The sequence below is a fragment of the Filicampus tigris genome, chromosome 13 (genome assembly GCF_054856515.1).
Source record: "Filicampus tigris isolate MCC_2025a chromosome 13, RoL_Ftig_1.0, whole genome shotgun sequence".
Taxonomy (NCBI): Eukaryota; Metazoa; Chordata; class Actinopteri; order Syngnathiformes; family Syngnathidae; genus Filicampus; species Filicampus tigris.
The window spans coordinates 8,226,286-8,252,661 of record NC_141229.1 but is presented as its reverse complement, the minus strand read 5'-3'; the positions used below and the strand labels follow the sequence as shown (position 1 = coordinate 8,252,661).

At 39.5% G+C, this 26,376-nt stretch overlaps 2 protein-coding genes across 3 annotated transcripts in view; one reads left to right on the top strand and one right to left on the bottom strand.

The window, feature by feature from the left end:
* The first annotated feature begins 497 nt into the window (after nucleotides 1–497).
* On the top strand, nucleotides 498–8,348 carry cldn23l (claudin 23-like). Of its 2 annotated transcripts, XM_086050424.1 has the most exons (3): nucleotides 498–746; nucleotides 4,159–4,208; nucleotides 5,558–8,348. In XM_086050424.1, the coding sequence occupies exon 3, from the start codon at nucleotides 5,649–5,651 to the stop codon at nucleotides 6,396–6,398; it is 750 nt and encodes a 249-aa protein (XP_085906550.1). In that variant the 5' UTR covers nucleotides 498–746; nucleotides 4,159–4,208; nucleotides 5,558–5,648; the 3' UTR covers nucleotides 6,399–8,348. The 2 variants fall into 2 exon arrangements, with proteins under 2 accessions (XP_085906550.1, XP_085906551.1); XM_086050425.1 differs by lacking the exon at nucleotides 4,159–4,208.
* A 1,564-nt stretch (nucleotides 8,349–9,912) lies between these two features.
* The window catches only part of cnksr1 (connector enhancer of kinase suppressor of Ras 1), a 31,990-nt gene continuing 15,526 nt past the window's right edge, over nucleotides 9,913–26,376 (bottom strand). Inside the window, exons 5-21 of the mRNA XM_086048830.1 lie at nucleotides 24,418–24,462; nucleotides 24,213–24,332; nucleotides 22,682–22,741; nucleotides 21,106–21,171; nucleotides 19,257–19,385; nucleotides 18,770–18,888; nucleotides 16,620–16,747; nucleotides 16,315–16,490; nucleotides 15,563–15,596; nucleotides 15,314–15,489; nucleotides 14,873–14,946; nucleotides 14,719–14,790; nucleotides 14,445–14,515; nucleotides 12,906–12,967; nucleotides 12,744–12,831; nucleotides 12,491–12,672; nucleotides 9,913–12,153 (exon numbers count right to left, since the gene is read on the bottom strand). Of these exons, the coding sequence (XP_085904956.1) occupies nucleotides 11,695–12,153; nucleotides 12,491–12,672; nucleotides 12,744–12,831; nucleotides 12,906–12,967; nucleotides 14,445–14,515; nucleotides 14,719–14,790; nucleotides 14,873–14,946; nucleotides 15,314–15,489; nucleotides 15,563–15,596; nucleotides 16,315–16,490; nucleotides 16,620–16,747; nucleotides 18,770–18,888; nucleotides 19,257–19,385; nucleotides 21,106–21,171; nucleotides 22,682–22,741; nucleotides 24,213–24,332; nucleotides 24,418–24,462 (2,061 nt within the window). The 3' untranslated portion in view covers nucleotides 9,913–11,694. The remainder of the gene's footprint in view (nucleotides 12,154–12,490; nucleotides 12,673–12,743; nucleotides 12,832–12,905; nucleotides 12,968–14,444; nucleotides 14,516–14,718; nucleotides 14,791–14,872; nucleotides 14,947–15,313; nucleotides 15,490–15,562; nucleotides 15,597–16,314; nucleotides 16,491–16,619; nucleotides 16,748–18,769; nucleotides 18,889–19,256; nucleotides 19,386–21,105; nucleotides 21,172–22,681; nucleotides 22,742–24,212; nucleotides 24,333–24,417; nucleotides 24,463–26,376) is intronic.

Here is a 26,376-nt window from a genome sequence, read left to right as displayed (position 1 = left end):
AATAACACTCTAAACCAGGCATGGGTTTTTTAAAAAAAATAATTTTTAGTTTCTTTTTGTACAAACAGTTGTGGGGCATCCTTTGCACCGGGAAAAAAGAATTACAATATATGGTTATTTTGTTGTTTGCTTCAAACCCTTTGTTGTTATGCTAGGGTTTGCGTCTCCCTACAGCACTTTTTTTCATTCAAGGCGAAGTCAGCAAAAAAAAAAAATTGTTCCAATATATTCCATTCGTCCCCACTAGTCTAAACACGACATTCTGATATTGCATTTGTGGAATATGAATTGAGCATCAAAATCCACCAGTTTTTATACATCTCAAAGGGCGGCCATTTTGCCATGTTGTCATCCGAGGACACTGGAAAAAATAAACCTATTTTGACCTATTAAGTAACTCAAGTATTTGTACTTGGTTACTCCCCCCCCCCCCCAACTCTAATTGGCATGGAGAGAGAAAACGACTTGCTCTCCTTCCCCTATTTGGTTGCGTTGGCAGAGGCAGGCAGACTGCTCGATACAACACAGACACACTCACTGAGCAGAAGGTGAGACAGACAAGCAGACGGGCGGGAGGCTAGCGGAAAAAGGAAGGACGCAAGGACAGACGCAAACACGAGCTCGGAGACAGAAGGGGGGAGGCAGGCGGGGATAAATACGGGCGAGATGCTTCCACCATCTGCGCCGTGTTTGCTCTTCTGAGAGGAGCCACTGATCTGCAGTGATACCCGGAAGGCTTCTGAATGGCAAGTGCCTCTTGTGTGTGTTTGTGTGCGTGTGTCCATGCGTGTGTGTCACATTCCCTGCACATGTGTAAGAGAGGGTACATGTGTTTGGGTTGACAATAGCCCACAGTGTGTTCATTTCCATTCATCACAAGCCTCTTTAGTGTTGCACTGTTCTGCAGACACCCCCCCCCCCCAAAGGACCACTCTTTAACAAGAGTGTGTGTATGGTTTATTCCCGACCGGTGCAGATGTTGTTCGAGCAGCAGTCTTCACATCCATTTTGTCTGCCAGTTGTGTTTGTTCTATGGCATTTTAATTGTATTTTATTTTGTTATTTTTCATTTGTTTTTGCTTTTAGTCATGTATAATTATCTTTTACTATGTGTTATTGTTTGTTTTTTATAATTATATATATTTTTATCTGTCCGCTGATAGTGTAGTGGTACACACGCCTGAGTTGTGTGCGGGCAGCGTGGGATCGATTCCCGCTCAGTGACAGTGTCTATGTGTGCCCTGCGACTGGCTGGCGACCAGTTCGGGGTGTGGTCTGCCTTCGCCCGTTGACGGCTGGGATAGGCTCCAGCAACTTCCCGCGACCCTATATAGGATAAGCGGTTTGGAAGATGACATGACATGACATGACATATTTTTATCTTTACATTTTAAATTATTATTTTAAGTATTATTGCTCGTTTGTTTACATTTTATTCTTATCATATTTTAGGTAATATATTTAATATTTTTTTAATTTATTACAATTTTTTTCATTCTACATTTTTGGCACATACAGTATTTTTAATCATTTCAATTTTACTTATATATAACAGTTTGTTTTTTTTTTACCATATATTCTTGTCTTTTATTATTATACAACTTCAAACTTTTTATTATTGCATGTATTTCATAATCATTTTTAATATATTATATCATCGTATATATATTTCTTTCTACTGATTGTATATTATTTTTTTCTAAATCCATTACCGTTATTTTTTTACATCAATTCTTGACTTTATACTACTTCAAAATCTCCTTTTTCCCGTTTATTTTTTATTTTCCCTTTTTTTATGTGTATTACAACAAAAAAGTTATATATATATATATATATATATATATACACATTTATATATGTGTGTGTGTGCGTGCGTGCGGTGTCACATGTATCGTGATTGACGCCTGTAAGAAGCAACAGCACATTCATCAACGCTGAGGGGAGGTGATGCTTGTGTTGTGTATGCGAGTCAGTGGCATTTAAGTCCCTGCTGCCAACTTCCCTTTGTGTCATCGTGCAAACGAACATTTGTAATTACTTACGCACGTACACACAACCAAACACACACACAAACACGCAGAACATTTCACATTGTGCTCACACTGCAGGCATGTGCTCATTGAAATCTTCCACTCTTGGGAATATTGGACTGTTCGAATGTGATGCAGACATACACCCACACAGACCTGTCACAGGAGTTTATTTATTTATTTTTGTTTTTACAGTCTGACTATCATTATTATTATTATTATTATTATTATTATTATTATTATTTGGACTACTAATAATAGTTTATGTAGTAGTAGAAGAATAGAATACAATAGAATAGAACACAATTTTATTTATACAGCGCATTTCATTAGAGCTAGAGCTGTAACAAAGCACTTTACAACACGATACAACTAAATGGAATCAATAAATTAACATAAAAGAATAGAATAGAATGGAGGAGAGCATTTATTCTCACGTTACATTGTACAATGAGATTGGAGAGCTTCTCCAGTGTCAGGGCAGACATTTCTCCACAAAAGACGATTCAATACGGTTTTCGATTTGTGTTGTGCAAAACGATTCGAGGACGGTTTGATTTGAAAGTGGAACGATTCGATTCCGCTCAGTGGGATTACTATTTGATTCGATATGGTAAGGCTCAGTTGGAAAGGGTATGATGTAATGACTTTTTGGGGTTATTTTTTTTTACATACATTTGAATGTACTTTCCAGTCATGTAAATGTGCCATTATCGTCAATGATATATCTCTCCAATAAAAGGCGATTCGATATGTATCCCAATATATTTCAAAGTGAAATGATTTGATTCGGTTCAATTCAAGGCACTCTCATCTTTTAAATCAAAACAATATTTTCTGGTTCAACTGTTTTTGTTACACCCCTAATATATACATATACATAAATTTTATACATTCATTTATGTTCTAATTTTAAGAGACTACTTTTATTTAAAAAAATATTTTAGTCCTACAAATTTATCTAAAAAGAAAAAAAAGGTTTTAAAAATAAAGTTGCTTTTATTTTGCACATGGATAAGTGGTGTTGAAAATGAGACACATTTGTACATTTTGCACGTGCAATTTTACCTCATCAGAGCATATAAAGCCTTGAACCCCCGTAAACTATACTTCATACAGTAAATGCAGCTGTCTGCCAAAGCTGTAATTAAAAACAAAAAACTGTTCCAATAAATGTTTGTTTTATCATCAGCTCTCTCATGTTTCTTGTAAAAAAAAAAAAATTCATTGCCAACCGTCCATTTGGAAATCCTCAGCATTCCTATCATCTTATTTATCATCATTTATCCTGCCAGTAAAAGACAAATAAAAGCCCCGTTTTTCCCCCATGTCGCCTTTTGTTGCTATTTCTGTTTTATTCCTATTGTGCAAAATAAGTAAGTGTAATGTAATGTAATGTAATGTAAAATGTAAGAATGAAAATGAAGAATGTGTCTGCGGCTGATGGCGTTGAGTCCCATCATGTCCCTACATTGTCTTGTTGTCTTTTTCTTTCTGTCCTGCGGTCAGACCCGCTCTGCATTCAGACGCTGGCCTGACATTATTATTACTCAAGCGTCATCAAGGTCATTATGGAGCAGCAATTGTCAGGAAAAAGACGTCACGGATGTGAACGTTAAAGTCTCCTCATCCTTTTTTGCCTTCTTCTTCTTCTTCTTTTTTAATCTGATGGCCTTTCTAACCAGCTCGGTAATGAATGGACATCCTGGGGACCCCAAATCAAGTGTGTTCCCCAAAATGTCAGACACAGGCACACGCATGTACACACACACACGCACGCACACACACACACTACTATCACCCTGACTTAGCATTGATTGATGAACCTTTAATCCAGGTCTTGTGTCTGGCCTACAGTGACATACAATTACGAGCGAAACACTTGAACGCCTCCCCCCCCCCCCCCCAACACATAAATGCCGGCGCCTGAATGCATCACGGGCGTACAAACAGGCAGTGCACAGAAAGAAGCCTAATAAGCTTTTGTGATTAAAAAAAAAAGCAAAAAAAAAAGCTGCATTTTAGTGACAAGATGATTGTTTCCTAGCAACAGAGACAGACTGTGAGCAAACCTGCATGCAGCACCTGAGTCATTTTCAGTTTTTCATTGTACTCTCCCCCTCCTCAGAGTGGCGTGAAAAGTCGTCAGCCGCACAGGGGGAGCGGCATCGTCCAGAGGTAATGAATCGACGTCGGTTTCAAAGAATGAATATAATTGGTTTCGTGCGTTTCTTTCATTACAGACAGCAGTCACATTTTGTAATCACTCAGAGGGGTGTACCCCAGGGCTCATGCCTAGGCCCAGTGCTTCCCCCCCGCCCCATCTTTATCAACGACTTGCCTAAAATCAGTCCTGACTGTCACTCTATTATATACCGATGACACTGTTATATATTTTTTCAAAATCAAACATCTACCTAACTTAGAGCACATTACAGAGACACTATTACCGACACAAGTTAGAACACGAATTGTATCACAATTATTATTTCCTATTTTAGATTACACAACGTGTGTATCGCAACACCTCAGGCTCAAACCTTGATTCTCTTCACGGTGCTTATAATAGTCTCTCTAGATTTTGTCCTCAGGTTTCCTTATATGACACATGATTGGAATATGTAGGAATTGCTTGAATGGCTTACAAGGCATTCTCATGGGTTGCAGTTTCTTTTCGAGTCCATATCCTTTAACCCATTAAGGCCTAAAGCGCCTGGCTGAAAATCTCCCCAAAACTTTTGGGCGACTATAGAACCACCCTTCTAAAACCTGAAGTTTGCCTAGAAATTCAACACCTACAAAATAATTGATATCTAGGCAGATATAAACAGAATTCCAAAAGAATTTGAGAGAATATGTGGCTTCAACCGATTATTATTTACTGTTTCAATGAAAAAGAGAAGCACTGTTTTTAATTTAAGAAATTGAGTGGTAATTACCATCGTACCATTTTGTGACAAATCCGTCGATATCGTCATTGTCTACAAACATATATAAACAATATATCGCGTTCGGACTGATTCCACTGGTTCAAAGTCCACAAGCTCGCCGTCTATGTCACTGCCGTCACTTATTTCTGAGCTCCCGCGATCATCCGAGTCCGCCATTACCGCTCGAAAAAAAATTTCCGAGACATCCTCCGAGGGCTCACGTATATATTTTGATGCATTTCTTTGGCGAAGAGACCGAGAATTGGCCCAAAAAAACCCTATAAAAAAAAAGACGTATCCGCTCTACCGGCTCTAAAGCTAGAAAGACGTAAAAGTGCTCACAGCTCTAGTGGTAGAAACGTAGTTATGCGCTCCCGGCCTAAATGGGTTATTCACATACCTTGATCCTCGCGTCGTGTTGATTGTATTTGTGTGATGGACCCCCTCTCTAAAAAGAGACCTGATCTCAAGGAGCTATTTAGCTACAGAGTCAACGGTAGTCGCTTGCATTCTGGTGCCTGGAACTACCCTAGTGCCGGTTGTTTACAAACATTGTGAAAAGGTCCACTGATTAAAGCTGCTTTTCTCCTGGAACAGATGGTTCTTCAACATTCCCCCAAATCGGCTCTCTCTGTAGGAGCGTCACACGTTTGAAAAACAAATCTGCGCCAGTCGAGTAATCGGGGTAATGCAGACTCCGGCGTCCATGGTGATGGGGATCGTCTTCGCCCCCTTGGGTCTGGTGCTGCTCTTCACCGCTGCCATCACCCCTCAGTGGAGAGAGGGCCACACTCGCCTGGACTTGGCCCGGCCCGGCTCTGTTCTCCTCCGGACGGTGGTGAAAAGCCACAGTCCCGGGGTCCGCTCAGGAACGACGGACGGCCTGCTGCTGATTCGCTCAGACGGGCTATGGGAGCGTTGTCTGCAGTTGGAGCACTCGGAACTGAAGCAGTGCTGGCCAGTGGCGGGTCCTTATCAGCGAGACCGGCGGGTTCGCCTGGCGCAGGGCTTGGTTCTGACCTCCTTGTTCCTGTGCGGCACCGGCATCCTCCTCGCCTGCATCGGAGTCCGCTGTTGGACGGATCTGCCGCTACGAGGGGTGACAGCCACGGGCGGACTTCTGGTGGCGGTGGCCGGGCTGCTCAGCATGACCGCGCTGGTGGTCTACACGCACAACCTGCGCAGGCTGGGGATGGAGGACACCAAGCAGGACCTTAACAACACCAGGTTCCCTCAGCTCAGCGTGAGTCCGGCCGGCTCCCTCTATTTCGGGTGGTTGGGTTCGTGCTTACAGGTGCTGGGAGGGGGCGCCCTCGTGTTGAGCTTCAAGAGACCGCGATGCAGAACCTGCCCGGAGTTGGCAGCCTGCCCCGCTTGTCGGCCGTGCTCGGAGATTCGCAACAAGCCCGACTCTGACATGTATGAAGTCAGCTGTTAGAATGTGGCTGTGACTTTTTGATTCATCTGTAACAGTAATCCAGTGTAGAGGTTCTCAAACTTTTGGGGTCCAGGAAACCTTTACTGGGATTTTTTTTCCCCCCCTCATAATAGGAATTTCAAAGTTCCCTTATTAAAAAAAAAAAAAGGCAGTATGTTCTGATATAAAATTGTGTTTCTGTGTTTCAGTCAAAATTCTGCATGTGAATTTAAAAACTACAATTTGATACTTACTAAACATATTTAATGTTTGTTTCATTGACCTGCCGTTCCCCATATGTGCTGTAGGCTGGGTTGGGCATCGTTTGAATTTGGACGATTCCGGTCCCAATTCGCGTTCTTTCATTCGATTCCGGTTCCTAATGATTCTTGATTCCGATTCTTAATAAAATAAAAACAAAAACAAACAAAAAAAAGAGTTATTTTTGGACAAATCACATGAACTTCTCTGTTCTTTATTTTCATGAACTTTTTACTGTTTGTGAACTTTACGATGAATTACTCAAAGGGCTGTTTTTAACCAGTATATTTATTTTGATATTTTTTGTATTATTATTTAGTGTTATTATTATACTATATTATTGCAATAATGCAGCTGTTACTGAAAGCATGCGACTTAACACCAATCGACGGGCTAGCCTCGTCTTTCTTTAGAACGAAAATATAATGACAAACGCAACGCTGCATTTTAAGGGCAAGCAAGGAAAGATTCCCGGTTATCGATGCCCAACCCTAGCTGTAGGTGTGCTTTATTTTTATTTATTTTTTTTCAAAAATAAGATCTAATTTACTTCTAATTATTTTGTGGGGCCCCAAGCTAAAGCTCGCAGATCCCAGTAGCTCGTTGGCCTCCAATTTGAGAACCTCTGAAACGGTGCGTCATGCAAAGACACTTCTCCATCGCCTCGCCGAACTGTTGCCAAGTGTGACAGTGATAACCTTCTTCAGATGCTCACGGCGGATATGACTGCTGTATGACTACGTTCTTGTGCCGCCTTCGACAGCCATGCTTTGTACTGTTAAACTAGAAAAAACAAAAATCACACTGCATCTGGACATAACAACAGCGGGTCTCGGTTAATGATGGAGTCCCGTTCCTACGGCGGCGAAGTAAGTTATAACGGGCTGTTGTCTATCACTCACCTACACTAACACAGGAGTAGTTTAGTCATGATTACAATGAAGATTGACATGAAAAATACTTCTAGGTCATAAACATAAAATATTGAAATGAAAAAATGAAGTACGAAAGTAACTGAGCGTGCCGTCTTGTGTCTCATGACCACGTATGCTTAAGCATGTCAAGACCGCTGTGAACTGAGGACCCCTTTATTCACTGTCAATTTACTTTACTGAATTTACAATACAGTTACGTGGCTATTCGCACAGGATAGGGACCCATCCTTGCCGTGAATAGCGAAAATCCAATTAATTGACGGACCGCCAAAAGGTTTGTAATTGCCTATAGATGTCACAGGATGGCACCAAATCAATACCTTTTATATTAGACAGGCACGAGCAGAAAAAAAAAAAAAAAATCTGCGAATAACAAGGGATGCGATTTTCAGGAAAAACCTTTTGGAGGATTATCCCCGTTTTTTTTCAAGATTTGATTTACATTTTTCCCCAATGCATTTATAATGGGCGCATCATTTATATGCAGACCTTATTATTCATGGGCCGGGCCGGTGTCTATCCACCGTGAATAGCGGGGGTCCACTGTATCCCACTTCAGTCGTGCCTTGAGATACGTGTTTAATTTGTTCCGTGACTTTGCTAGTCTCTCTAAACACTTGTAGGATAAATCCTCTTTTACAAGTGAAATGAATGGAAATGACATTAATCCGTCCCAGACCTCCCCCACGAATACATGTTTTCCTTTTTTAATTAGGAAAAATAACACGCTATAAAACACAATAAAAGCGGAGGTCAACCCAATCATTTTTTTCAAGAGTATGTTCCCAGCAGGTCCATTAGTTGAAACACGGCATTCAGATTAATTTTGCGTTTCTGGAATATAAATTAAGCAGCAAAATGCACTCGTTTTTAGCCATCTCTGGGGGTGGCCATTTCGTCTTCTGTCGACTGAAAATGACATCACAACTGCTCAAAACGACCAATCACGGCTGGCCTGTTTTCAGAATCTGAGCAGTGATTGCTCGTTGTGAGCAGTTGTGATGTCATTTTCAGTCAACAGAAGACAAAATGGCCGCCCCCAGAGATGGCTAAAAACGAGTGGATTAACACTTATTCCACAAATGCAATATTTATCAGAATGCCCTGTTTCAACTAGTGGGTTTACATGGAACATATTCTTGAAAAAAAAAAAAAAAAATGTGTTGACGTCCGCTTTAAAGAGGATGTAAAGAGAATGTAAAGCATTAAACTGTTTGTGAATCTTGACTTAATGCTGCAATTCTAAGCATTTTCTGCTACTTCTGGTGTGTCCACCTTGGACGGCTAGGCGCAGGCAGTACCGCATACATGGTCATTATCAATAAACTGCTGTAATGCTATTATTTTTTCGTAAGAGTGAGTAGTGTTATATTATCTGTCTACATGTGTTCTCATACCATTTGTGTTCAAATATCTGTCGTTGTAAAGGGTTGTAAAGCTGCGACTACCGAGGCTAACTGTTAGCATGACAATGGCATTTTACATTACATGTTAGAATTAAGATAACGGGGGATGTATTGAGATAAACTGTATTGAGATCATGAGCCATAACTGTTAGCTTTTTAGTTGCTCTGGTGCGCTTCCATAACACACAGACTGACTCAAAAAACTACACAAACAATTCATTTTAAAGCTAGCCTTGTAGTAGCATTTGTTTGCTTGCAGCAAAAAAAGTACAAACAAAAACAGTTTTTAAAAAATGTAATCCACCTTAATTTCTTACTTGTGTTTAAAACTTTTTTTTCTAAAGTGTGTGGATTTTTTTAACAAGCTTGCACACACAAAGTGGTTGTATGTCTGCACTTGTGTTGTAATAAAAGACATTTCACCTACCATGGCGTGCGTGCTTAATCCTTATCAGAACTCTTACGAAGAAGCCATTTGAAGATGTTTGCATATGCTGTTCGAAATTCATAAACGGGTGTTGGGAATACCCCAATCCCAAAGCGGAGACGCCTTAGCAGGGTTAATTAGCAGAATGAGCCACGTGAAGTGAAAGAACTTGATGACATTTAATGACAGCAAGGGGGTGACTAATGTGGCGCTGAACTTGGCACCCATTTGAAATACTTGTAACTAAGCAAAATGACATTCAAACGATGCAAAACAGCATGGAGTTGTACACTGGATGTTAAAATAAACATAAAGTTGTTGTATTTTACTGAGCTTTACAACTGCAATGTATTTGAATGAAAGGCGTTTGTAACGTTTTGGATGTTTTTTTTTAGCTTCAAGAAAAGGGGGGGACAGGGAGTAAAACGATTATTTTCCTCCCATTCAAACTCATTTAATCTGAAATGCATTTATTGAATACATTACGAATAAATCAAGTTGACAAATGCGGGCGATCATGATGCTCATTTTATTATTATGAGATGACTCAGTGAAAATGAGCCAGTCAAGAGATTTTAAAGGCGTCACTACTTCACAAGCAATACATAACTACGATGTACGATGTATGGTTGAACAAATACAAGCACATCACAATAAATCTGTATATGGTAGAACAGTAGTTCAATTCAAAAAGGGGAACAGGTATTTCACATATTTGTGAAACAGAGGGAAATAAATACTTTCCAGAAGGCCATTAATGTATTTGAAATCATTTTCATTGCTTCCAATGCAATATTGCAATTTCATGAGACAGTGAATTGTGGGGTTTTGTTAAAATCATGAAATACTTCACACTGTGTGGAGTGATTATATAGTTGAATTTATTTCACTATATTCTCATTATTAAAATCCACCTCTACATCTATGGGAGAAATGGGGAAAAAATGCACTACCTTGGCAGTGAATGACATGTAAATTATCCGTGCAAATATTTCCAAATGTAAATGGGCACATGCAGCACATAACTTGAAAACTATTTACACATCACATTTTAAAAGGCATGTCCTATGTTACATATTTACCTAGAAAATCGAAGGAATTAAATATTTTTTTTATACTGACGATTGGCAACTTGTTCAATATGTAAACTTGTACTATGGCAAGTCAAGATCTAAAATCTGTTAAAAAGTAAAAATAGAAATTCACAGGCACGTGAATGAAGCCTCTTTACACATATAGATAACGCGAAAAAATTGCCAGGATACGGCACTATTTTCTTAGAAATTCCCAAGAGTTGTCTTTGTAATTCATTCCTTGCAAGAAATGGCACAAATGCATATGAATTGCAGTTTAAAGACTTCTACCGTCCCACTTACAAACTGTGTTGTAATCACACAAAAAAAAAAAAACCTTTCAAGTGGTGGCTTGACTTATGAGCTGAATTTGTTACACAGCAATGCTTATAACCCAAAACACTCGTAATTCAAATCATCCTTCCCCATTGAAATGGAAATACCATTAATCCATTGCATTAGACAATAACACTTACTGTACTTTAGAAAAGCATACAGTAATAACGTAATAAAATAAAATGTAAAGAAATAAAAGCTTGTGCGTCATGGATTTCATTTGTTGTGCAGCTCCCTCTGGTGTACATATATAAACGTACATTCAGGAAGATGACCGTCACAATTGCAGAGAAGCCGCAATAATATTAGTCTCGCAATTCTCTTTGTTTTATGTTGACTTTTCCAGTTAACTTCAACTGGGAGTGCCACTAGACAACTTGAAGCCTCTTCATTATCTGCCAAATTGCTGCATGCTGTAAATGTGGCTGCCTCCATCTAGCGCTTGTAAAGTTTACTTGTAAGTCGAGTTTTCCACCATACTTGGAACGGGGACATTCAAACTTGGCTAATGAGCCACGTGCTGCTTCACAAAGTCATGATTAGGTGTAGCACAATTTCCATGGCATCCTCCCAGGTCATTTTCTGTCTGAATTTGTTCTGGTCGGTTTAAATGTGTAGGAAGGTATAAAAATCTGTGCTTTACACCCTACATTTGGAAAACAGATCTGTGCTTTCAACTCCTTGCTTTGAAGTTTTTTTCAACCTGATACCTGCGGGTTGACCATGTCCACACCATTCTGTGTTGTTTATACAGCACCACAGTTGACTTTTCCAATTTTCCAAGCAGTGTAAAAGGGGCTCGGAAGTCAACCTTTCCGGTCAGTATTCGAACTGACAAAAGGTCCTCCTGTGTCTTGACACATACAACAGTAGATGTGTTTAAATGTAGAACGTGTCGGACGCTTCTCCGCTCTCCCTCATCTCGCTCAGCTGCTTGTTGATAGATTCCTGTAAAGAACCCAGCGAAAGTTCCAACCCGGGACTGCTGCACTCTTCCACCGGAGAGCCCCGAGGGAGCTCCAGGAGAACATCTGAGAGCTCGGCGTCCACCAGCTGCTCGCCGTCGCTGAGATTCAGTCTGTATGCGCCTTTTGTCTCCGCAGCGCCTGTTTCCGTGACGACAGTTTCCAAGGCGACCTCGTCGGCAGACGTGTCTCGCGACGCAACGTCTGCGGCGGCCGTGTCGGCGTCTCCGACTTTGGAGGCCTTGATAGAGGCCAGTCTCTCGATTTCCTGAACCAGTTCTTCGTTCTGCTCCTTCCACTGGCGGTATTTTGAGGCTGTCACGACGGGACCGTCCAGAATTTTGTTGATCAGCTGTAATTCAGCTTCTTTGGCCTGGAGAAAAAAGCTCGTGGTGAAACCAACCCAAGTTCTACTGCCGATAAAATCTAGAAAACAAACTATCTTTGGCGGAAAAACCAAAATCCATCTTTTTGTAGGTTCAGTGTTTATATTGTTACAGAGTATGCTTTAAAACGGCTGGCCATACTGTATGTGGGACTCTGCTTTGAAAATGCCTAGCAGTGAATTAATTGTTTCATTTTTTTTATTTGATCAAGTAGTGCACTTCATTGGGCCTCTATCACAACCAAACACCATTAATCAATAATCAATTCCACTCAACGTACTACACTGGATGGTCAAATGAACGCCCCCAAGCGCCCACACTCACCTTCAGGGTGCTCTGCAGGGCGCGAAGCGTGTGCGCTTTCTCGTTGATGACGGGGTTCTTGTTGCGCCGGATGAACGACCTCCGGAAGTGGTCGTGCGTCAACGGCTGCTCTTGGCCCATCAGGGACACGCCTCCTTCCTTGATGTTGTTCAACATCTTGCCCATCTCGTCTTCTGGGGCGGCTGGAAACGACCACAAGTCAAGTGAAGTCAACATTAGTCAGGAGCAGGAGTGAATGGGAGGATGCTCATACCTTTGCTGCCCCCTGTTGAAGGACTTGGCAATGGCACCTTAATGTTGGTTTTGCGCTTGGGGCGAGGGAGGGTGCTGGATTGCACTTTCTGTTACATATCATCAACACTTACTAAGATGAATTGCTCATAAATAATGGGCTTACATTTGCAGGTGCACTGACCTTATATCTCCTACGGGGCGAAGGGGATCCCTCATTCTCCGATTCTGTCTCGCTGTAACACTCTGTGATAAATGCACATGACCAGTCAAGTATTTTACCAGACTTAAAAGTGCATTGTTGGATCTCAAAATGATAGTTATTTACTAAAGATATTTCTATCAATGCCAGCGACATACAGTAGCGCTTTGAGATAAGAGTTTAACTCATTCAGTGACGACACTCCTGACTAAAACCATTCCAGCCTCCCCGAAAAAACAATAGAAAAATGTAATATGCTTTTTTATGAGAAAAATTACACTCTAAAGCCGCCGTTGAGCTGCTGTCTGCCTTGGCCACTTGGAGGCGGCAATTAACAGACATACTGTATATTGTACATTGACGTGCACTTCTCAGATCCTCGCAGAGGATAAAGAATGTATGACTGAGTACTGTTACATTGAATGACTAAATGTGTTGTTGCATTATTTGACTTCAAATATCTGATGCTTCAATTGCTAATTATTCATCCCCCATTATGTGTTAGCATTAGTATTAAGCTAGCGGTTGTTGCTCTAAGCACACAATGTATACCAACAATTTTTTTCTTAGTGTTTTGTGCAAACCAAACTTTGCGCGCTACGAGTGAGCTTCAGATACACGCCGCAAGATGGTGGCAGTTAACGCCACAGCATCTGGACAGAAAGTGAATTGATTATTATCTCCGTCATGGAAGGATTTGAACTTGTAAGTCGAGGTACCACTCTACGTACATTTTGTGAAATTTTGGTTTGGTGGCATACTGTGATTTTTTTATGTAAATATGTGTCATGGCTAAATAAAAAATTGGAAAACACCGTATAAAGGTAGAAAAGCGATATATATAAGTGACAGTTCATTTGCATTAGACCATCTGCCGTTAAAAAAAAAAAAAGACGACTGGACGATTTCAGTGAGGTCTTGACTCTTCACAATTTTTAATGGAACTTCAAACTAAATTCACCTTTTTTTGGCACAAATTGGAGTCATAAATTAATCATTCAAACGCGAGAACAAATGTTTCTGTTTAAGAATGCAGGTTAATAAATATTATGAGACACCTTAATCAAGCTATAATATATAAGTAATAATAACTAACATACAGTGCTTAGCATTTTGTATTGCCCCCCTGTGGCCCCCCCACAAAAAAAACAAGATCTCTAGTAGGTTTTACCATTTTCAAGAGGAATGAGGAATTGTTCAATTTGTGAAATGCTAGCAAATAACTATAATTTGACATATTAAACCAAGAAAAAGCAATATGCATTACTACTTCACTTGTAAAACAGTGAGCTTGAAAAGTCATATTATAAAAATAACAATTCTATTTTAGCATTAAAAAGAGCATTTGGGTTAAAGATGTTCTACATACCCGGTGAAGTAACCATTCTATCAACATAAAAATAATGTTTGTCATTACAAATGTTGACTTACGCACTATGTGTATAAATTGAACCCAAGAATTTTGAGTTAAATACTCCACAACTTCATTTACAATTTAAATGTTATCAAGCGGAAAGGTACCTTCTTCGCTGTCTGGGCCCGGGCTGAGCTTCTTATGCTTCTGAATTGCTATGATGAGACAGTTTATCCATCTATGGAAAACAACATATTGTCATTTTTTTTTTTTGTTAATGATGGGCATTGTGTGTACTTGACGGCCCACTAACTGCAGGGGGCAGTGTAGACTAACACTTAAGGAAAAAAAAAAACAACACCTTTGACTAAATGTAACGTTGCAATTATTTGAAGTAAATCTTCTCAAATAATTGTCTCATCAATTGTGAGCCCAACTTACTTGCTCATGTCGCTGACATTGTCGGCAGCGAAAAAGAAGTTGTGAAATCGCTGGTGGCGCATTTTGAACACGCTTCACATGGGGAAAAAGAATGACTTTGAATTAATCACAATGTAGAGGAAACGCTAAACTAAACAAACATATTTGTCCTTACTATTTTCTCTTGTGCTCGCCAGCACTCTCGATGTTGTAACTGGCGATGTTGACAAACCCCTCCGCCTTCTCGTCCTGCATAAAAAAAGGACAAGACATAAAGGATTTGCTAAATTACCCCAGATTTTTATTTTATAAACTTTTTCTCATAAGAAACAATGGAAATAATCCTTTGGTCAAACCGTTGCCACCATAAAACCTTTATTAACTGAAATGTTGAAGAAATTTTTAGTATTCCTAATGGTCATAGTGTAAATATATTTTTTTCTAAAAATCATGATAAAGTTTGTTTGGATCTAAAGATAAACTTCAATGGTAATCTTTAATTTCATTACAAGCACTGGTATGCAAATTGAGCCATTTTCATTGTACAGCATATATTGATTGACTTTAAAATGGGTCATTTTGTACTTTGGACTCTTTTCTTCTGATTGATTCGCACCTGTTGGCTGGTGTACCAGTAGAGGGACGGCCCCTTGAGGACAAACCAGAAGCGTTGCCACTTCTGGGCGATGAAGACGCTGCTCTCCTTCCTCTTCTTCCACAGCCAGCCGTCGCAGTCGGGCAACACCAGCTCTTTGCAGGACACGCGGCGTCGACTGAGGGCCGCTGTCATTCCTGGAATGGGATGGAATAAAATAATCAGTTTAAGTGATAAGCGGATAGGGTCTGGTATCTTCTCAAGACGTACCTTTGGTAGAACTCTTCTTTGTCTCCTGGTGTCCCTGAGAACAGACCAGAAATTGACTCAATATCTGTTAGTTTAATGCAAATGTCTGGTAGGGTTGGGCAATTCATTGAAACTTCATCACGATTTCGATTTTGGCTTCTCACGATCACAAAAACCTTACACTCGAAGAAAAATGATTAATGTGCCGAACTGTGTTTGTAAGTTCAATGTTGTAAAACACCTTCTGTATATGGTGTTGCTTGCGCAGCAAGCGTGCTAATGCTAGCAGTCAATGTAAAATCCCATTAACGGGTTAAATGAAAATTAGCATTACGTTCCTTCAAATATATTATTCACACACAAATTTTGTAGTAAGACACACACAGAGGTAATAAAGTCATATACAAAAACATATATTCTTCCAAAATAATGATAGAGCTCAATCGCGACTTTCTTCTTCTACTCTTATCTTAATCATCTCCACGGCACCACTCTGCAAGTAAGAGGCCATGGTGCGCACAGCAGTAACAGCTCGTATTTATTTTTTATTTATCGCTATTACTTCCATATATTCTTTCTTCCATATATTATTCTTTGAGTTTAAAACACATTTATGTTTGTCGTACTTTCAATTTATATTTGAACTTTTGAGTTTTGACCTCAATGAATAATCGTGTTTATGAATCATCAATCATAATAATCCTGATTATTTTTATTCCCCCCGCCCCCACAATCGCCTAGTCCTCTAACGTCTGCTGTCGTCATTTACTTACCGTGTGGCCCACCATTTCAGGACAGGAACTGACGCTCGCTCTCTCTTGGTTTAGTGACTGCAGTGAAGAACTTCGGTGGAATTCGAAGGGTGAAATGCTTCGTGGTGAGGGCGAGCGGTCTCTTCTCCGGTTGAGGCCCGGGGAAAGTCTCGAACCAGCCAAACTTTCAAATTCTCCTGGAAAATGCAAATGTAGTGGTGTTACCTCGAGACTTTTTGCGACCGACTCGGGGAAAAGATCAGAAAGTTTTAAAGGGATTGACGTAGGAAAGGACAACTCCTGGAGGTCGGTTCCTAATGTCCTACCCGAGACTGAGAGTAAAGATGGAGCGCCTTGCGAAGTGAGCTTGCCTTCCAGCTCCTTGTCGGCAGACAGCTCCGACTCCTCCTGTCCCATAGGCTCCTCAGTCAACTCTGGCCCTTGAACGGCTCTCCTGTGCGGTAAAATAGACACAAAATGGGCTTAAAGGACATCAACGGCGCTGTCGTGCTACCACAGCAGATTTACAATAAGCAGCAGAAGATCAAAGGATGACCTTAAAGTTCCAGGATGCGCGAAGCTGTGGTTTAAAGGCTATAGAGAACCCCTGCATTTCACTTTTTTTTTTTTAATCCATCTTCATTATTCACCAAAAATATTGCTTCTTTGCTGTTTTTTGTGCTCAGACCAAAGACAAATTGGACATTTTTTTTTTTTTTTTAAATCTGCGTTTGCGGTGTCCTGCTTTGTTGGCGGTCCTTAAATATACTTTTTGCGCCTAAACTTAAATGTATATAGAAATGTATATGTAAATTATATATTGTATAATATAATTAGATATAAATGTATATACAATATAATTTCCCAGTATTCCTTAACATTTAATATTGTGTTTGAATGCCAAAAGCTTTGTTTCATGATTAGTGCTAGTGTGCATATTTGTTTGCCCATGTGTGATGTCATATCAGTTTATGCTAACGTATTATTCAGGTTTAGCTAATTTTAGTCATGGGCCTCATAGGAAGGCGTTTATTTGTGTCGAATATTGTATTTAACCACCAAACCTAATTGTTAAGGAACATGATGATTGTGTGCACGCTACATGCCTAGTTGGTGCTTTATGTTCCTTTCCGTTTGAAGTGTTGTGCCACCATCTCGTGGCATCACATCACAGCGACGGACAACCATTCGAGTATAGAAGAAATCATTAATAAAGAGTTTTACAAATGAAACGTCGAATTCAGCGCAGCAGTAAAGTTAACATTTTGGTCATCCAAAAGAATGATTACTCGAGCCGTCTGGATAGTCATCCCTCCTACTACATCCATTTATCAAGGAGCATCTGTTCTCCATCGCGTCTCGCTGTCTCTTCTAGTCTCATCACTCTCTTTCCTCCTTTTCGGCCCCATTTCTTTTCCCTCCTCGTCGGAATCTTTTCTGCATTATCGCAAACTCCCTCAGCTATTCATCTTCCTACTCATGTTTTGCTGTGCGTGCAGGGTGGAATTTATGGCATTTGCACTCTTATTTGACCTGCTGTGTCCTGGCGGATGAAAGAGGCTAAAGTGTTACTAGGGGTTAAGGTCTGACAAGTAAAGAATTTCTTAGAAGCTAGCTGGCTCAAATAGTTACTCACAACATACCTAGCTTTGGATAAATTGCCTGTATGGGTAGTGTGTTAGCTGGCTAGCTATTTAGCTAGTATTCATTTTGTGATTTGTTTTTTGTTTAACAAGATTGCATCCAAATTATAGTACACTAAACCTTAAATCTTATTCATGATTCGGCATTTGCCTCTGCTGACTTTTGGAGGAGTTTCATTTAGTCAAGCCATAGCCTTATCTAATTGAAAAAAAAAGTGCTTTACTGCCAACGTGTGGCATCTCCAGGCAATTAAAAACCTTTTTAGTGGACCGCCTCCTTTTTTTTTTTAGGAGGCTTAACTGCCTGATTAAAACCTATTGTATCTTAAATTCCATGACAATATAGCTTGTGTGGTAGTTAATGGACTGGGCTCCCAGCTAGCAAGAGTTAGTTAAGTACTTCATACAAACAATGTTCCTTGGCAGAATAGTGAGCCAATTAGTGGTTAGTTATTTTGATACATTTGTAGTTTCTGTGCCAGATAACTACCATGATGGGTAAGTACTTTATAGGTACAGTACATTACCTACCTTTATTGTTTTGTTTATGAAACGCGCTATATAAATAAAATTGCATTGTATTGTATTGTAATGTTGACATTGATAGTTGCTGGCGAGATTGTGAATTAATTAGATTTATAGTTTTTAAACTGGGTAACGAGCTAGGTCGGTAAGTATGCTCGTAACGTAGCTTCAGTGCATCTTAGTTGCTTTAGTTTTGAAATTCGAAGTAAACCTGTAGTTTTATTTAACGGACAGCTAGTTTGTTCGTTAGCTGCCTAGCATGATATATGACCCCGGTTTACAAAAGCAAGTATGATTAAGATTATTACCTGAACGACAGGGACCGGACTGAAGCTGCTACCCTCTCAAAAATGGAGTGCCTTGGATTGTCCTCTTCTGCCTCTTCTTCCTCTTCCTCTGAACTCAATTCTTTGTAGTAGTCCTCCTCCTTTAGACAGGATTATCAACATAAACACATTAGTTATTAGTTAATTATTTAAATTGATGTGCAATTTCTGCACTAGATAACTATCTTATTGGCATGTTGGCTACCAATTGCTGGTATTCATTGACGAGTGTTTTATTAGTGTGGATTCCTAGGGAATGAGAGTTTGGTTAGTTAGTTAGTGAGTTAGTTAGTTTGAGAGTGAATTAGCATTGTTAATGGGGACTAATCCCAAGAGACACAGGATTCTATCCATCCATCCATTATCTGAACCGGACACTCCTGTGTGTAGGATTGTGTATTTTAACTGCAGCATCAAATTGAATTTGTAGCAGAACTGAATGATTAGAGTGGATGAGTCCTTGAATGACCTGCACAGAGATGGCGCTCTGGCCTGGACCTCTGCGGCACAGCGAGCCCGAAGACCTTTTTATGACCAGATTGACGCCCCTGGGATTCTCGCGTAACTTCTTCACGAGGTTAGCCCTGCTCCAGCCCACCTAAAGCAATAAAACACACACCCAAGCTCTTTCAGACAGAGATTCTGCAAAACTATCGCATCAGAAAAGTAACAGAAGATTAGGAATTTGACATGGAACTCAGCAAAAGCAGGATATTTCTGTGTGCTCATATGACATCAGTACTAAAGTGCCCCCCCCAAAAGACTCTGTAGTGATTTAAGGTCTTTTTTTGTGATTAGATTTACAGCATATTGCCCCGCCTCCTTTAGGGGCGTGGCTTATGTTATGTTTTCGGTCTCAGCGGTCTACGTCACGGGAGGAAGGCAAGCGTGGTAATATTGCTCGCTTTGTCAGTTCTAAAAGGGCGACCGATTGCCACCAAAATGCAAACGCACATTACTACTCTTGTCCACTTCAACCTGTGAAAGTATAAAAGTGCTCTGCACAATAGTTTGGATTTATTGACATAAAACGTGATCTCGTCATGATCACCTCCACAAAATCAAAAATACCGCGGCGATTGCTCCTCCACTTACATAAGATGAAGCGGACAAGAGCATGAATGCGCACACGAACCCCGACTGGTTATATTTTGGACATTTAGCGACGCTAAAGCAGTGTGAACTCTCAGGAAGGAGCCTAAATCTATGTAGCTCTGCTCACTTCCACGTTTCCTCATTCTCATATAAATCAGCCACGGAGAGGTTAATCCCTTTGATATGTTAAAGTGGGCATTAGTAGGGATGTCCACATGAATTTTGGTGCCAATTGATCGCCGTTTTTGGACGTTATAAGCAATGAAAGTACAATGATTTCCAATGGAGAGTTTGGAATCGGTTCCTCCCGTGACTCCGACCGAACATGGATAGAACGGTAGGGGGCGTGGCCATAGTCCTCATTATCAAGGGGCGTTATTCATGGAGTTAACTTATTTCCTAATTTCTCCCAAATTGAAATTGAAAAGAAAATTATAACTCTTTTTATTTTCCCGATCAAAAAATATATAAAATGAACTTGTTAATGAAAACATGGCCATCCCGGCCCCACCGTCCCTTTAAGTTTTACGCAGCAAAGAGCCGAAGCAAGATATTGCCTGCGTCTGGCATCAATTTCACATTCCTTTACAGACAGGCAATGCTTTCCCAATGAGCCTCTATGACAACTCTGATATCACATCAGAAGGCAGCAATTTGCCGGCTAGACTTTGCTACCACATCCCCTTTATTCATCCACTTAAGGCTGAATATTGGGTTGGCTAGGTAATCAGTTTCTTACGATTAAATTTGTGCATGTGTTCATCTTATTTTACTTTTTTTTTAAAGATTTTACAGCAGTATACTTATTTTTATACTTGTGAAGGTTATTGCTCATCCTGCCACCATTATGACTTTCGCTGTGGGACAAATTCAAAAAAGGATTGTGTGACTTTTTTGGAGCTAACTGGTAAAAAAGGAGCAAACAGATAGCGTCTAACTCACAAAGCATGCGCAGATGGTGAAACGCTTCACTAACTGCGCTGCCAAGCAGATTGTCTCTCGGTGCTCCGGTGCTATTTGTGCATATTTAAATTTTAATGAGTGTTATTGTATTCCGATTTTACTAATAGCAGTGGTTGACTCCTTTGTATACTGTACATTTATGACAGTAAAGAATGTTTTAAGTGTCATTTGAAGAAGTACCTGTACCCTTGATGAGATTTTATGACTGTTCAACAGATTATTTCTCTTTTATATTCTTATTTCCAATGGGGAAAACTCACCACAATCTGGTTGTTGACTTTGATCACCTCATCTCCAGCCAAGATCTTTGCAACTTCACTTGAAGGCTAAAGAATAACGCACATAAAGACAACTTAAGTGGCACAAGAGCTTAGTAGAAAAAGTAGCATAGCAGGGGGAAAAAATACAAATCATTCTGTTATCTGGTGTGACACCAAAGTGTAAAAAACGATCACTAAACAGTGCAAACAACACCAAGCATTTTTTCAAAAGGTAAAATTGCGAAAAATATATTTCTTGTTATAGTTGTTGACCTTCACCCACAGGAGAGATCCAGCTGTACTTGTACCAGCTGATGCTCACTATCCCCGGCCCTCAATCACTACCCTGTTTACTTTACACGCTCAATTAGCTTCGGTTTGCTCCCAAAACAAATGCGCTGATTGTCCATAATTTTGATTAGTTTCCACCAAAGATAGCGTTTAGCAGACATTTTATAAAGCGATGGAACCGCGGTGCAAAGCTCTGCATAACGATGTACAGTCTAACGTTGAAGAGTAACTATGGTAACCACATATCAGATATGTGGCTTTTATGTTGCTGAGCTCTATGTAGGGCAAAAGCGCCAGGCATTGCTCGGGCCCTCTTGGAATCTCTGTTTATTATCATTTTTCTCATACATGAATCACCATTCGAGGGCCTCAGCATGCCCAAAAAGTCACCAATTGGGTTGGGTTTAAAAAGTTTGCAGAATCTAAACTGGGTGGAACACGGCATCAAATTAAGATAATTTATCACCATGATAAAATCGTACAGATTGCATTGATTTTTTTTTTTTCAATTATCATTATGTTTTTGCCAGGTTTGAGCCTGACGAACTCTACCTAGCAACAAACAACCATACACACATAAGTTAGCGGCAAGATTTATAGCAGATGTTAACATAACATAAACAGCATGTAGCTAAATAATGAGTACTGTACTTCACACGTAGCTTTACTTTATTTTAGTTTTATTTGGTTTCTTTACAGCGGTTAACTTGTCTTCACTGCATAACTATTGTACTCGGGACAGTAAATTTAAGTCGATGGTGACAGGGACTAGCTCATGCCACGATAAATCATTTTTGGTGAAAGTATGACACTACCGATTAATTGCCCAGCTGATTTAATCGGCTGATATTAGCCCTTTTAAAGCGGGCAAAAATCATCTGGTTCTTTCATTTTTTTCCCTTTTTTACACATTTACACACTACAACCTAAGAAAGGTAATGACATTCACACATGTTCCACGCCCTGAAAAAATGTGCAAAAAATGGGACGATTTTTTTAGTTAAATAGAAAAGGACAAAGTATTGCTGAACATTCAAATGTACTTCCTGTAATTCATCTTTATTGTTGTAAGCATTAAGGGACCAAAAAAGAAGCTACTGCGTTTATTACATTTTTAATTATCGGACAATTAGTCATTTATCAGAATTTTATTCTGCCGAATATCAGAAGTGGCCTAAAAAAAAAAGAATCCATGTCGGTCGGGAATTGTTAAAAGTTGAAATGGATGGAAATTTAAGGTTTTTGATGATTGCTTTAATAGCGTGATTAAAGTTGTTGGTCTGACCTCTGCTGCAGTTCCGGTCACATAGTGGTTACTGGAGCCAATGGATGTTATCTCGATGCCCTGAGACAGACAAAGACAATGGAGGAGGAAATAAAACACACACATTGCATTGTTCTGTCATCACTGTGTGAAATATCGATTTTTGTCTCCAGATGTATTGATAGCTCTCTCTGTAATTAGCCATGAGCTTGCTCTGATTCATTATATTCAACCATAGGAGCAAACTAATCTTACCCTGGAGACACGATCAATATGTTTCACATGGCTACACAGAGTCGATGTACACTCATTGGCAAATTTCCCAAACTGTTTTGTCACTAAAAGAGCCATCTTTATCGCAGAAAATGTACAATCAAAGAGAATTCCGACGCAAATGTGCTTACTTTTTGTTCATTCCTTGAAAATAATTTGTAATTGTTATTGCAAGTTACCTCACTTCTCGCAATTGTCAGTTTCCCATTCATCTCTATTTTACTCAGAGAAAATGAAATGACTCTCGATTCCAACACCATGTCAGAAGCTGATGCTGTGAGCAATAATTCATACGTTGAAAAAAGTAACGTTTCAAATACAATACATAAAATAATACAAGATGTTGATCAAAATGTAAAAATAATGAATAAATGACTGAATTTGTAAGTAAAAGTTGACGTAAAATCATGGAATAAATAAATGGTTTTCATGACATGTTACACTTAAACAACGAAAATCATAAAATAAACAAGCTTTCAATAAAATAAGTTACATATAGTAATTAAATGTTAAATAAATACCAATATACACAATAACAATACAAATGCAAATGTCCAAAGTTTAAATAAAACTATAGCCTAATACAAAATAAATATCTCTTTGTCAAAGTTTCATTTAAAATGAAATAATGAAAAAAAGTATTTCGGTCAAAGTTAAATTACAAATAAAATACAAATAATAATTCATATCTATAGTAACCACAGTTTATCTAAATGAATAGATTCAATGTATGTCTACGTCAAAGTTTAAATGTTTAAAATAATTCAAAAGAAATCTATTGTGTCATACTTTTTTTAAGTGCTTCTGAAAGTGTATGGTGTCATACTTTTTTTAAAGTGCTTCTGAAAGTGTATGGTACAGACCACAAAGAGCAATCAGGAGTGCTATTATGATCATGCAGCAGGTGTGCCTGTCACTTAATGAGAAGGGGAGGAAAGTGAAGTGAATAGAACTGTTCCTTTGAATAACTGAAGGACGGGAGAAGAGGATGATGCTAAAAGAGGCAAATGACCGAAAAGGAGGTGAAATCATTGCTTAGAGTGCATCGGCTGAAGTGCGGCGCATTGTTCATCCGGTATCATAAGGCCTGAACAACCTTGAGTTCAAGAAAGGTAGCAGACGATGACGTAAACCAACGCTAAAAGAGCATTAAAAAAAAAGATTTAAGACTGAGGAGAAAGACAAGTTTGCTGTGTTGGAAGGTCACTGTGATGGAAAACTTCAGAAGGGTACAAATAATAATAATAATAATAATAATGATAATAATAATAATAATTACCAGCTGGTCTCCTGGTGAAGCGGGCACTAGGTCGACGCTCTCTAGCTGCGTGGTGTTGGTGAGCAAAGCCTCCGGACTGCAGCTCAGGATCTCGTCGCACACCACCACCAATTGACGGCACTTTAGCCACCAGAAATGGGACATAATGATTTTTTTTTTTTTGGGTGGGATAAAATGGGTTAGAATTTAAATTGGTGTGACTTACCACAGAGATGATGTCCTTCTCTTTCTCGTAGACACTTGTACGTTTCTGTCGGATGGGTAAAATGTCACATGGTCAACATGTGTCATTCAATATGGCTGATTGATATTGATCGGGGGTATTAGGCGGAAATGGGACAAGACCCCCACCCCCCATTCACCAAAAAATAAATAACTCAGGGCATTTCCTGTTCACACTATGAATCAGTCACAGTGGATTTTATTACTGAAGCCTATGGGCAAGTGGACCACAGTTTTATCATATTGTCCGATACTTTATAAAGCACAGTTATGACAATCAAATACAATTAAAAACAATTCAGCTATATAATATAGTTTTTGGCATACTTTCTTCAATTGTGCTACTCATTCTGGTGTGTACACCTTGGCCACCTGGGGGCAGTATAAGACAGTGAGCGGTCTCCGCTCCTCTCAGTTCATCAGTACAGCACTAATATTAGGAGTTCTTTACAAAGGAATAATAATATATGAGCGTGAGTATTGTTAAATGGTCTGTTTACATACATTGCTGAACCATTTGTGTTCAGATTTCTGCCATTTCTTAACACAAAGTTTTGACCCCCTTAGCTTTACAAAATGTCTGCTTGGTTTGAAACTAAAAAACTAAGCAACTGAATAGACCGCTGCCCGCAAGTAGTTGCTACATTACTTGAACAAAGAAAAAGTAAGGCAAAGCAAGACAGCTTTATTTATATAGCACATTTCATACACAAGGCAGCTCAATGTGCTTCACACACAGCATCTAAAAGTATTTACAAACACAAGCAGCTAACAACATTCAGAAGCAAGGCAGGGAAAACTAATTGACAAACCACATGAACAAAAGACTTCAAAAACATTTAAATGTAAAGAAATAAAAGTAGTCTTGTAAAATGACTGTTGTTCTTTAAGTTCTAGTGTAGGTGATGGGTCAACACCCCCGCATAGATGCTAATTGTTAGCCCGTGTGCCTATGAAGTTTTCTATTGTACACTAGCATTCGCATAGCAGAAGCTATTGTCATGGTCTGTCTTTTGAGTTTGGTCTTTGACTTTAGTTTCATGTTTTTCCTTGTGTTCCTTTGTCTGTCTCTCGTTAAGTTATTGAGTCCACCTGTGCTTGTCATCCCCGGTCCCTTGTGTTAGCCAACCAGCTTCCTCCTACCCTCTGTGTCTTGTCCAAGAGTTCCTCGTTGTATCGTCAACTTGTCTGTATTTAGTTCCCCGCTTTCTTTCAGTCCTTGTTGGCTCGTTGTCATTTGTCTTGCCACTTGTCAAAATCAAGTCCAGTTTAGTCCTAGTGTTTGTTGATTTTGTTTCGTTCCTTGCTGTTTTTGTAATATCACAGTACCTTGTTTGCCCTTTTGCTTTCGTTAAATCAAATACTTTATCTTGCACTTAATTTTTTGCCTCCTGCATTTGGGTCCTCCGCCACGATAACCTGACAGCTATGATGTTACTTCAAATACAAGTGTGAAAAAAAAAGTACACGAGTACAATAGCCTATATACAGATGTATTCAGCCAGTCACTTTCATGAGCACGGCATAAATGCGGCTTTTAGATGGGCAATGACATGGAAAACATGAAGGAAAAGTGGAGGATGGATGTTTACACAACACAGACCACTCAATGGATAAGACTCCCAAGTGCAACAGGCAGTTATCAAGCGCTTTCCTGAGCTCCTAATGAAGTGTTGATTACATAAAGGCTTGTGAAAGGCACCTAATCTCTGAATTTACAACAAAGCAGCCACAGTTAGCAGGGATTTTTTTTCAAACTAATTAAACAATGCGGCAGGCGCTGTGACAGCCAGAGGTACTTGTGTTGTTTACACTTTTTTTTGTCTGTTACACTGCCTTACGAAATGCCGAAGACTGTCAACACATCAAGAGACATTTATTACCTTCATTCGCAGAAAGAGGAGTAAGACCTTTTTCTTTCCAGCATTTCAACACTTGACAT

What these genes read in the sequence shown, in the direction of transcription:
- cldn23l (XM_086050425.1), top strand. Translation starts at nt 5,649, where the DNA reads ATGCAGACTCCGGCGTCCATGGTGATGGGGATCGTCTTCGCCCCCTTG.